At 38.8% G+C, this 12742-nt stretch overlaps 1 protein-coding gene across 1 annotated transcript; it reads left to right on the top strand.

Annotated features, from left to right (window-relative positions):
* Positions 1 to 6151: 6151 nt before the first annotated feature.
* OR2AG1G (olfactory receptor family 2 subfamily AG member 1G) lies at positions 6152 to 7096 on the top strand. Its single transcript, NM_001389771.1, has one exon. The coding sequence runs from the start codon at positions 6152 to 6154 to the stop codon at positions 7094 to 7096; it is 945 nt and encodes a 314-aa protein (NP_001376700.1).
* Positions 7097 to 12742: the final 5646 nt, after the last annotated feature.

The following is a 12742-nucleotide window of genomic DNA, read 5'->3' as shown; positions in this document are numbered from 1 at the left end:
ACTCTCACTGTTTGCAGATGACATGATCCTCTACATAGAAAACCCTAAAGACTCCACCAGAAAATTACTAGAACTAATCAATGATTATAGTAAAGTTTCAAGATATAAAATCAACACACAGAAATCCCTTGCATTCCTATACACTAGAAATGAGAAAACTGAAAGAGAAATTAAGGAAACAATTCCATTCACCATTGCAATGAAAGAATAAAATACTTAGGAATATATCTACCTAAAGAAACTAAAGACTATATATAGAAAACTATAAAACACTGGTGAAAGAAATCAAAGAGGACACTAATAGATGGAGAAATATACCATGTTCATGGATTGGAAGAATCAATATGGTGAAAATGAGTATACTACCCAAAGCAATTTATAGATTCAATGCAATCCCTATCAAGCTACCAACGGTATTCTTCACAGAGCTAGAACAAATAATTTCACAATTTGTATGGAAATACAAAAAACCTCGAATAGCCAAAGCGATCTTGAGAAAGAAGAATGGAACTGGAGGAATCAACCTACCTGACTTCAGGCTCTATACAAAGCCACAGTCATCAAGACAGTATGGTACTGGCACAAAGACAGAAATATAGATCAATGGAACAAAATAGAAAGCCCAGAGATAAATCCTCACACATATGGATACCTTATCTTTGACAAAGGAGGCAAGAATATACAGTGGATTAAAGACAATCTCTTTAACAAGTGGTGCTCGGAAATCTGGCAACCACTTGTAAAAGAATGAAACTAGACCACTTTCTAACACCATTACACAAAAAATAAACTCAAAATTGGGATTAAAGATCTTCAACAGTAGACCCAGAAAACTATAAAACTCCCTAGAGGAGAACATAGGCAAACACTCCTCCGACATACATCACAGCAGGATCCTCTATGACCCACCTCCCTAGAATATTGGAAATTAAAAGCAAAAATAAACAAATGGGACCTAATTAAACTTCAAAGCTTCTGCACAACAAAGATAACGATAAGCAAGGTGAAAAGACAGCCTTCAGAATAGGAGAAAATAATAGCAAATGAAGCAACTGACAAACAACTTATCTCAAAAATATATAAGCAACTCCTACAGCTCAGCTACAGAAAAATAAATGACCCAATCAAAAAATGGGCCAAAGAACTAAATAGACAATTTCTCCAAAGAAGACATTACAGATGGCTAACAAACACATGAAAGATGCTCAACATCACTCATTATCAGAGAAATGCAATATCAAACCACTATGAGTACCATTTCACACCAGAATGGCTGCAATCCAAAAGTCTACAAGCAATAAATGTTGGAGAGGGTGTGGAGAACGGGGAACTCTCTTACACTGTTTGGTGGGAATGCAAACTAGTACAGCCACTATGGGAGAAACAGTGTGGAGATTCCTTTAAACTGGAATAGAATTGCCTTATGATCCAGCAATTCCACTGCTGGGCATACACACCGAGGAAACCAGAATTGAAAGAGACACGTGTACCCCAATGTTCATCACAGCACTGTTTATAATAGCCAGGATATGGAAGCAACGTAGATATCCATCATCAGATGAATGGATAAGAAAGCTGTGGTACATATACACAATGGAGTATTACTCAGCCATTAAAAAGAATACATTTGAACCAGTACTAATGAGGTGGATGAAACTGGAGCGTATTATACAGAGTGAAGTAAGCCAGAAGAAAAACACCAATACAGTATACTAACACATATATATGGAATTAGAAAGACAGTAACAATAACCCTGTATACAAGACAGCAAAAGAGACACTGATGTATAGAACAGTCTTTTGGACTCTGTGGGAGATGGAGAGGGTGGGAAGATTTGGGAGAATGACATTGAAATACGTATAATATCATATATGAAACGAGTTGCCAGTCAAGGTTCGATGCATGATACTGGATGCTTGGGGCTGGTGCACTGGAACGACCCAGAGGGATGGTATGGGGAGGAAGGAGGGAGGAGGGTTCAGGATGGGGAACACATGTATACTGTGGCGAATTCATTTCTATATTTGCAAACCAATACAATATTGTAAAAGTTTAAAAATAAAATTAAATATTAAAAAAAAACAAAAACACTTACCAGAAAAACTGAGCAAGCTCACTGAAAGATACTTACCGCAAGTGAGTAACAGTTTATGTTCACTTGAAAATCTGCACCTGAATGTTTGTAATGGCTTTTTACACAAACAACACAAATCAGAAAGAACACACACATGTCTTTGATGAATAGAAAAGCAAGCTATGATACATCCTTACAAATGGACACTACTTCAGCAATAAGTGTGAACAGGCTTCTAATAATCAGCAGAATTTGGATGAATCTCAAATATATTATACTAAGTGAAAGGAGTTATACTCAAAGTGTATGATACCATTCATATGACATGAATGAAAAGGCAAGAAAGAAAATAGTAGCAATGGTAAACAGATCAGAGTTGGCAGGGACTTGTGGAGGGCAGGATATAATTACCAAAGGGACACCAGAGGAATTTGGGAGGTTGATACAACTTCTATATCTTGATTTTGGTGGTGGCTGTATACTATATATGGGCTTCCTTGGTGCCTCAGTGGCAAAAGAATCTGCCAGTGCAGGAGATATGGGTTGATCCCTGGGTTCAGGAAAAGCCCTTGGAAAAGGAAACGGCAACCCACTCCAGTATTCTTGCTTGGGAAGTCCCCTGGACAAAGAAACCTGGCAAGCTGCAGTCTATGGTGTCGCAAAAGAGTCAGACACAACTTAGTGACTGAACAACAAATATACATTATGAAAACTTGCAGCACTATATACTACAAAAGGTGAATTTAACTGTATGAAAACTATACCTTAGTAAAACTGAAAAAAATATAGGAAAAGATAATTGTAAATAAAAGGATATGAAGCTTTTAATATCCTGCTTCTACGACCTTCTTTAAGTACCAGTAGAAAAAGTCCCCTGCCATATTGTTTTTTGTCAAGAGTTTAGTGTTATAGTTTTGAAATACAATTGTATTTATTCTGTCAATTAAACTTGCCAGATCATTTGTTGAGCCAATTACTGTGTTCATCATTGTTCCCTGTAATATATATACATCCCTAGGCATCACCTTCCTTCTTGATGAAATTATTATATTCAAGCATCTTTGGTGGTAAAGCCTTATACTTTTGTTTTGTAATTTTTTTTCACTCCCTACTGATGCTTTTATCCATGCAGAGAACTCTCGGTGCGGGCAGTTATGTTCCCTCAGCACTTTTGAAGATATTTCTCTTTTGTCCTATGACTCCAGTGAAAAGTCCACTACCTTCTGTCTTTATCAGTGGGAAATCTGTCTTGCTTCTTTGAGAGAATTTTAAAGATTTTCATTAACACTGATATTCTCCATATTCAGTACTGTCTGGATAACTTTTTTTATTGCCTGCTCAATGTTTACAAAGTCGCACACTTTCTCTTCAAATGTCACCTGTGGCACACAATATAACACCAACACACATACGTATGTACAGGACAAGACAGATTGCCAAAGGTCACGGAGGGAAGACTGGGTAATTACAGACTCCACAGAGCACAGTCATGTTGAATTAAATAGTCCAGGCTAAGAAGATGATAAGTGAGGCCAGGGGGGTGGAGGTGGGAAGCAACGTCCCACAGATGCCTCAAAACCCACCTTAAATCTGGGGCAGAGGACTGATTGACCACGAAAGGGTCTTTTCTTCCTGTTCATTTCAGTCGGTAATTTGGAAATGGGCCATCAGTGTCTTCCTTAGGTGACGTAGAAACCCAGGGCCTCCAAGCTCATTTAGTGAGAGAAGAGTACAAGGAAACAGGGCCAGGAAACAGGCCCAAAGGGACTCATTACCATCCTGTTTCCTGGACCAGCCTTTCCAGGGAAGGCCATTTCAGCTGAGAGGCTAGGCTAAGTCCCTCTAAACACAGGGGTAGAACAGAGGGAGTGGGATCATGGGATGAGGAAACTGGGCAGCCTCCCCCAGGACAGGCCCTGGCTCCGTGTTGGCCCTGGGGACAGTGAGATCAGTCATTGCACGGTCTCCTTTGAGCAGCCCTTCTAATATCTACTTCCTCCCGATTCCCACTGCTTTCATTTTTCCTCCCAGACCCCAGCAAGAGTAAATAAAAGTCTGAGCGTCAGTACCCATGAACTCTGTCTGACTAATGCACAATAGATAGATGAAACTTTTACTTGAGGAGCTGTGTGACAGAAGCAGTTTCTTTTACTTTTCCACAGGTGTAAAAACAGGACAGCTATACTCTTGTTCTGTAGAAGCTCTCCAAGTCAGAAGGATTCAGTTGGCTCTGTCAGCAAGTATTGCATTTCCAGAGCAGACCTGTAGAGGAACTGAAGGAACGGAAGGAGTCCTAATCGACCTTGGTCAGACCCCTCAGACTTTTAACATCGCTTAGCAAAATCAAACCTATTGGATATGGCTGAAAAAGTCCCATCTTCCTTCTTGTATTCTACTGCATCTTCTTTGACCCTCAAACAATCCCCAGGGTTGTCCATGTTGTCAGGCAGCTGGCATTTAACCACCTCAGGTAAGAGTATTGTCTCACTTTCAGGGAAGAGGGCAGTCTTGAGGAATTTTGACTTGAGAAATGGAGCCCAGTGCAGATCCCAAGAACTTCAGCTACTCTGTTCTCCAGGTTCTCTGGTGCTTGGGCTCTATACCTCATCACAAACTCCTCTATTCTTTGTTTTCTAAATATGAGGAGGAATCAGTGAGGCCTGATGGAAAATGCTATGCTACATCCCAGACCAGGGTATCTGCTTCCTGGTGGTAGCATTAAGATCTGTCTTTAGACCTCATAGGCTTTGCTGGCATCTGATAAAAATACTTGTAGCTATGTTATAATATATGCCTCTGAAGGACCATTTAAGATCAGATGATAGTTTTGTGACATGCTTTAGTACCTCTTTACTATTAAAATTCTGTGGACTTTGTAGAAGTCAATGGAAACTAGGGAAATGTCAAAATATTTGACATAATAGAGGAAAGTGAGTTTTAGAAATATGCTTCACTTACAGACTTTTTAAGATATGTTCAAATCTGGATTTATCTGCCCAGTTTCCATGATGCGTGAGACTGATTTCTGTCAATCTCATGTCCCTGTTCTAGAAAGCTTCTCTCTGAGAATGAGTCCCAGACTCCCATGGCAGCTTTCAGAACAGGAGCTCTTTTTCCTCCCCCTGGGGGTGCTCAATGCAGTCTGGATACCCTGGCTCTGTAGTTTGGGGACTCAAAATGGTGAAAGAGAGGGAAGCTAAGGTTAATGAGCTTGTTACAAATACAACACATGCTCTTTTTTCTCCTACAATTTTCCCTATTTCTCCCCCAAACAATCTGAGCTTCCTCATCAGTTCCTTATGTTTTTCATATTTCTGAGTAATCCCAGGGTCACATTTATTATAATATGTCATAAAATAAACAGCTATGTTTGCCTTGATTTTAAAGGTTAAGTTCTGAAAGTGACATCACCTCAAGCACACTATTCCATAGTCTCAGACAATCTAAATTATCTCCCCTCTTTGGCACATGGAGACTGTAGGGCTGGTCCAGTGAACTAAGATGCATACTTTAGCTCTTCTAATAAGGCTGTTTATAGCTTTGGGGGCTGCAAATCAATGTGGACATACGGTGTATGGAAAAAAATAATGAGGTACATTATTGATATCACACCGATGCTCTTGTTTTAGTATTTCATATTCAAAATAGGTACACAGAACAGTGACTGGGTACTTAAATCATCAGTCAAACATTATACCTAAAGCATAGGTATAAGAATTATTAAGAGCATGCATACCTGAATAATGATATATTGCAATGAGAAAGGTATTTGAATTTCTGGGGAGATACATATTCAGGTTTGATATCCTGAATAATATTCTTATCTAGTGATCTTTGAATATTTAGCTGTTAATGTGATGCTTGTTCTCCATTCAGATGGTTCTTTTCAAGATACTTAAAAGATTCAGAAACAGAGATCAAGAAATAAAATTAGCTACCAGTGGGAAAGGAATCACCATATTGGACTCATATTGGTCATTCTGTGGGGCCTCTGATGTTACAAAATGTTGCAACCATCTTAACAAAAATTCACCTAGAATCTACTTGGTTCTAGGCAACTAAATAAACAACACAGAATGGAGCACTGGAACTCCACTCTGGAAAGTGGCTTCATATTGATAGGGATTCTGAATGACAGTTTGTCTCCTGAGCTGCTCTGTGCTACAGTCACAGTCCTGTACATGCTGGCCCTCACCAGCAATTGCCTTCTGCTCCTGGCCATCACAACGGATGCCCGACTCCATGTGCCCATGTACCTCCTGCTCGGGCAGCTCTCTCTCATGGACCTCCTCTTCACGTCTGTTGTCACTCCCAAGGCCTTCATGGATTTTCTGCTCAGTGAAAACACCATCTCCTTTGTGGGCTGTGCCCTTCAGATGTTTCTGGCACTGACCCTGGGTGGTGCAGAGGACCTCCTACTGGCCTTCATGGCCTATGACAGGTATGTGGCCATTTGTCATCCTCTGAACTACATGGTCCTCATGAGGCCGAGGGTCTGCTGGCTCATGGTGGCCACATCCTGGATTTTGGCATCCCTTAGTGCCATTGTATATACTGTGTACACCATGCACTATCCCTTTTGCAAAGCCCGTGAGATCAGCCACCTGCTCTGTGAGATTCCACCTCTGTTGAAGTTGGCCTGTGCAGATACTTCCATATATGAACTCACGGTGTATGTGATGGGTGTGACCTTCTTGATTCCTCCTCTTGTTGCTATCCTTACCTCCTATACACTAATCCTACTTACTGTGCTCCACATGCCCTCAAATGAAGGGAGGCAGAAAGCTCTGGTCACCTGCTCTTCCCACCTGACTGTGGTCGGGATGTTCTATGGAGCTGCCACATTCATGTATGTTCTGCCCAGTTCCCTCCACAGTCCCAAGCGAGACAACATCGTCTCTGTCTTCTACACGATTGTCACCCCAGCCCTGAACCCCCTTATCTACAGCCTGAGGAATAAAGAGGTCATGGGGGCCTTAAGGAGAATCCTGGGTAGATATATGCTGTGGACACACTCCTGACAGAGTCGCCAAGTGGAGGTGGTAGGAACTAAGTATCATGTGGCTGTGATAATGGTAGCTTATAGAAGTCTTATCAAACTCCAATAACCTCTTACATCAGAGGAGAGCTGCTCTCATTTAACTGGATTCTTAGACAATTGTAGAGAGAAGTAGCCTCATAAGACATATTGGGCTTCTTGTTTATTAGGTAGATGGTTGTTAAAACAATTAGTTGGAAAGAGTAATCAATTTGTGACTACATTTGTACAAATACTTATGTTGAGAGAGTGGGAAAAGCTAATGGGCCATTTTTATAACACAAAATGAAAATTAAAGTACAGAAATGAATAAAACAGAATGTGGAAGTTCCCAGGTTTCAAGTGAGCATTGGAAATATAATAGCAGTGAGAGTCATGTGTTGTGTATTTTTCTTGAGTTTTTTTTTTTAACTTTACAATATTGTGTTGGTTTTGCCATATATAAAAATGAATCCACCACAGGTATACATGTGTTCCCCATCCTGAACCCTCCTCTCTCCTCCCTCCCCATACCATCCCTCTGGGTCGTCCAAGTGCACCAGCCCTAAGCATCCAGTATCGTGCATCGAACCTGGACTTGTGACTTGTTTCATATATGATTTACACATGTTTCAATGCCATTCTCCCAAATCATCCCACCCTCTCCCTGTCCCACAGAGTTCAAAAGACTGTTCTATAAAACAGTGTCTCTTTTGCTGTCTTGTATACAGGATTACTGTTACCATCTTTCTAAAATCCATATATATATGCATTAGTATACTGTATTGGTGTTTTTCTTTCTGGCTTACTTCACTCTGTATAATAGGCTCCAGTTTCATCCACCTCATAAGAACTGATTCAAATGTATTCTTTTTAATGGCTGAGAAATACTCCATTGTGTATATGTACCACAGCTTTCTTATCCATTCATCTGATGATGGACATCTAGGTTGCTTCTATGTCCTGGCTATTATAAACAGTGCTGTGATGAACATTGGGGTACATGTGTCTCTTTCAATTCTGGTTTCCTTGGTGTGTATGCCCAGCAGTGGGATTGCTGGATCATAAGGCAATTCTATTTCCAGTTTTTTAAGAAATTTCCACACTGTTCTCCATAGTGGCTGTACTAGTTTGCATTCCCACCAACAGTGTAAGAGGGTTCCCTTTTCTTCCCTTTTCTCTAGACTTTTGGATAGCAGCCATTCTGACTGGTGTGAAATGGTACCTCATAATGGTTTTGATTTGCATTTCTCTGATAATGAGTGATGTTGAGCATCTTTTCATGTGTTTGTTAGCCATCTGTATGTCTTCTTTAGAGAAATGTTTATTTAGTTCTTTGGACCATTGTTTGATTTGGTCATTTATTTTTCTGGAATTGAGGTGTAGGAGTTGCTTGTGTACTTTTGAGATTAGTTGTTTGTCAGTTGCTTCATTTGCTATTATTTTCTCCCATTCTGAAGGCTGTCTTTTCACCTTGCTTATCGTTTCCTTTGTTATGCAAAAGCTTTGAAGTTTAATTAGGTCCCATTTGTTTATCTTTGTTTTTATTTCCAATATTCTGGGAGGTGGGTCATAGAGGATCCTGCTGTGGTGTATGTCAGAGAGTGTTTTGCCTATGTTCTCCTCTAGGAGTTTTATAGTTTCTGGTTTTACGTTTAGAAAAGTACAACTTTCCAAAACTGGACCAGGAAGAAATAGGAAATCTTAACAGACCCATCACAAGCACAGAAATTGAAACTGTAATCAGAAATCTTCCAGCAAACAAAAGCCCAGGTCCAGATGGCTTCACAGTTGAATTCTACCAAAAGTTTAGAGAAGAGCTAACACCTATCCTGCTCAAAGTCTTCCAGAAAATTGCAGAGGAAGGTAAACTTCCAAACTCATTCTATGAGGCCACCATCACCCTAATACCAAAACCTGACAAAGATGCCACAAAAAAAGAAAACTACAGGTCAATATCACTGATGAACATAGATGCAAAAATTCTTAACAAAATTCTAGCAATCAGAATCCAACAACACCTTAAAAAGATCATACACCATGACCAAGTGGGCTTTATCTCAGGGATGTAAGGATTCTTCAATATCTGCAAATCAATCAATGTAATACACCACATTAACAAATTGAAAAATAAAAACCATATGATTATCTCAATAGATGCAGAGAAAGCCTTTGACAAAATTCAACATCCATTTATGATAAAAACTCTCCAGAAAGCAGGAATAAAAGGAACATACCTCAACATAATAAAAGCTATATACGACAAACCCACAGCAAACATTATCCTCAATGGTGAAAAATTGAAAGCATTTCCTCTAAAGTCTTGTTCCTCAGGAACAAGACAAGTGTGCCCACTTTCACCATTACTATTCAACATAGTTTTGGAAGTTTTGGCCACAGCAATCAGAGCAGAAAAAGAGATAAAAGGAATCCAAATGGGAAAAGAAGAAGTAAAACTCTCACTTTTTACAGATGACATGATCCTCTACATAGAAAACCCTAAAGACTCCACCAGAATATTACTAGAACTAATCAATGATTATAGTAAAGTTGCAGGATATAAAATCAACACACAGAAATCCCTTGCATTCCTATACACTAATAATGAGAAAACTGAAAGAGAAATTAAGGAAACAATTCCATTCACCATTGCAATGGAAAGAATAAAATACTTAGGAATATATCTACCTAAAGAAACTAAAGACTTATATATAGAAAACTATAAAACACTGGTGAAAGAAATCAAAGAGGACACTAATAGATGGAGAAATATACCATGTTCATGGATTGGAAGAATCAATATAGTGAAAATGAGTATACTACCCAAAGCAATTTATAGATTCAATGCAATCCCTATCAAGCTACCAACGGTATTCTTCACAGAGCTAGAACAAATAATTTCACAATTTGTATGGAAATACAAAAAACCTTGAATAGCCAAAGCTATCTTGAGAAAGAAGAATGGAACTGGAGGAATCAACCTACCTGACTTCAGGCTCTATTACAAAGCCACAGTTATCAAGACAGTATGGTACTGGCACAAAGACAGAAATATTGATCAATGGAATAAAATAGAAAGCCCAGAGATAAATCCACGCACATATGAACACCTTATCTTTGACAAAGGAGGCAAGAATATACAATGGATTAAAGACAATCTCTTTAACAAGTGGTGCTGGGAAAACTGGTCAACCACTTGTAAAAGAATGAAACTAGAACACTTTCTAACACCATACACAAAAATAAACTCAAAATGGATTAAAGATCTCAATGTAAGACCAGAAACTATAAAACTCCTAGAGGAGAACATAGGCAAAACACTCTCTGACATACATCACAGCAGGATCCTCTATGACCCACCTCCCAGAATATTGGAAATAAAAGCAAAAATAAACAAATGGGACCTAATTAAACTTAAAAGCTTCTGCACAACAAAGGAAACGATAAACAAGGTGAAAAGACAGCCTTCAGAATGGGAGAAAATAATAGCAAATGAAGCAACTGACAAACAACTAATCTCAAAAATATACAAGCAACTCCTACAGCTCAACTCCAGAAAAATAAATGACCCAATCAAAAAATGGGCCAAAGAACTAAATAGACATTTCTCCAAAGAAGACATGCAGATGGCTAACAAACACATGAAAAGATGCTCGACATCACTCATTATCAGAGAAATGCAAATCAAAACCACTATGAGGTACCATTTCATGCCAGTCAGAATGGCTGCAATCCATAAGTCTACACGCAATAAATGCTGGAGAGGGTGTGGAGAAAAGGGAACTCTCTTACACTGTTGGTGGGAATGCAAACTAGTACAGCCACTATGGAGAACAGTGTGGAGATTCCTTAAAAAACTGGAAATAGAACTGCCCTATGATCCAGCAATCCCACTGCTGGGCATACACACTGAGGAAACCAGAAGGGAAAGAGACACGTGTACCCCAATGTTCATCGCAGCACTGTTTATAATAGCCAGGACATGGAAGCAACCTAGATGTCCATCATCAGATGAATGGATAAGAAAGCCATGGTACATATACACAATGGAGTATTACTCAGCCATTAAAAAGAATACATTTGAATCAGTTCTAATGAGATGGATGAAACTGGAACCTATTATACAGAGTGAAGTAAGCCAGAAAGAAAAACACCAATACAGTGTACTAACGCATATATATGGAATTTAGAAAGATGGTAACAATAACCCTGTGTACGAGACAGCAAAAGAGACACTGATGTATAGATCAGTCTTATGGACTCTGTAGGAGAGGGAGAGGGTGGGGAGATTTGGGAGAATAGCATTGAAACATGTATACTATCATGTATGAAACGAGTTGGCAGTCCAGGTTTGATGCACGATACTGGATGCTTGGGGCTGGTGCACTGGGATGACCCAGAGGGATGGTATGGGGAGGGAGGAGGGAGGAGGGTTCAGGATGGGGAACACAGGTATACCTGTGGCGGATTCATTTTGATATTTGGCAAAACTAATACAATATTGTAAAGTTTAAAAATTAAATTAAATTTAAAAAAATCATAACAATTGTATGGTGAGTATATTTCTTTGTTTGTGTCCACAGGAAAGGAAAGCTATCATTATAATTCACTTTATGCTAATTTAGATATGCTTTATTTGTATCATTTGATTTACCTGTGTGGAAATATTTATAACAAAAACTGTGAACTTTCCTGGCTGACCTAATTGAAATTATTTGGGGAGGTAGTGCTTTTTTAAAACTCAGAAATATTTTCTTTTCAGAAGCTGTCTTAAATTACTTGGTGTATTAAGATCAATGATAATATAAAAGCTAATAATCTATGGAACTAGTCCAAGTTCATTATATAAACAGAAAATTCAGAAATTGAGAAAGAGAAAACCTATAAGGTTTTCTATTCATTTTTGCTTATCTATATGCAGTTTACTGAATAGCTATGTACATTTTGGCCAAAGTTTTGCTTTTTTTTTGCTTGAAATTTGATGAAGTTTCTTCCTTTGGAGAGAGGACATTATAGTGTAGGGATGGGGGGCTTAGGGAGGTAGGTGGCCAGAGTGCTGAGTTTAATCTCTGCTCACCATGTATACCTGTGTATCTTTGAACAGAAATTAAACCATTCATTTTTCATTTTGTTCCTCTGAAAAGCAGTGATAATAATAAGACTCATGATGATCTCGTGTTTTAGGGTGACTTGAATAAGATGATAATGCACTTAGACCTGTGCCTCGCAAATAGTTCTTAAACCATGCTAACTGTATATGAATATCTAATAAATAGTCTTGATAAAACTTCATTTCAAATGACTACATAATAGCATCATATGAATCCTCTATAATGTATTTAGGGATTTCCTTACATTTAATTTTTTCCCTTCAAATTTTCTACGTAAGGGTATATTTTAAGTGAGGTCAAATTCTTTTTTTTTTTCTTTCTAATTTTATTTTATTTTTAAACTTTACATAATTGTATTAGTTTTGCCAAATATCAAAATGAATCCGCCACAGGTATACATGTGTTCCCCATCCTGAACCCTCCTCCCTCCTCCCTCCCCATACCATCCCTCTGGGCCGTCCCAGTGCACCAGCCCCAAGCATCCAGCATCGTGCATCGAACCTGGACTGGCAACTCGTTTCCTACATGATATTTTACAT

The sequence above is a fragment of the Bos taurus genome, chromosome 15, assembly GCF_002263795.3.
Source record: "Bos taurus isolate L1 Dominette 01449 registration number 42190680 breed Hereford chromosome 15, ARS-UCD2.0, whole genome shotgun sequence".
Classification (NCBI taxonomy): domain Eukaryota; kingdom Metazoa; phylum Chordata; class Mammalia; order Artiodactyla; family Bovidae; genus Bos; species Bos taurus.
The sequence above is the reverse complement of the archived record's forward strand: the minus strand, read 5'-3'. Positions and strand labels throughout refer to the sequence as shown.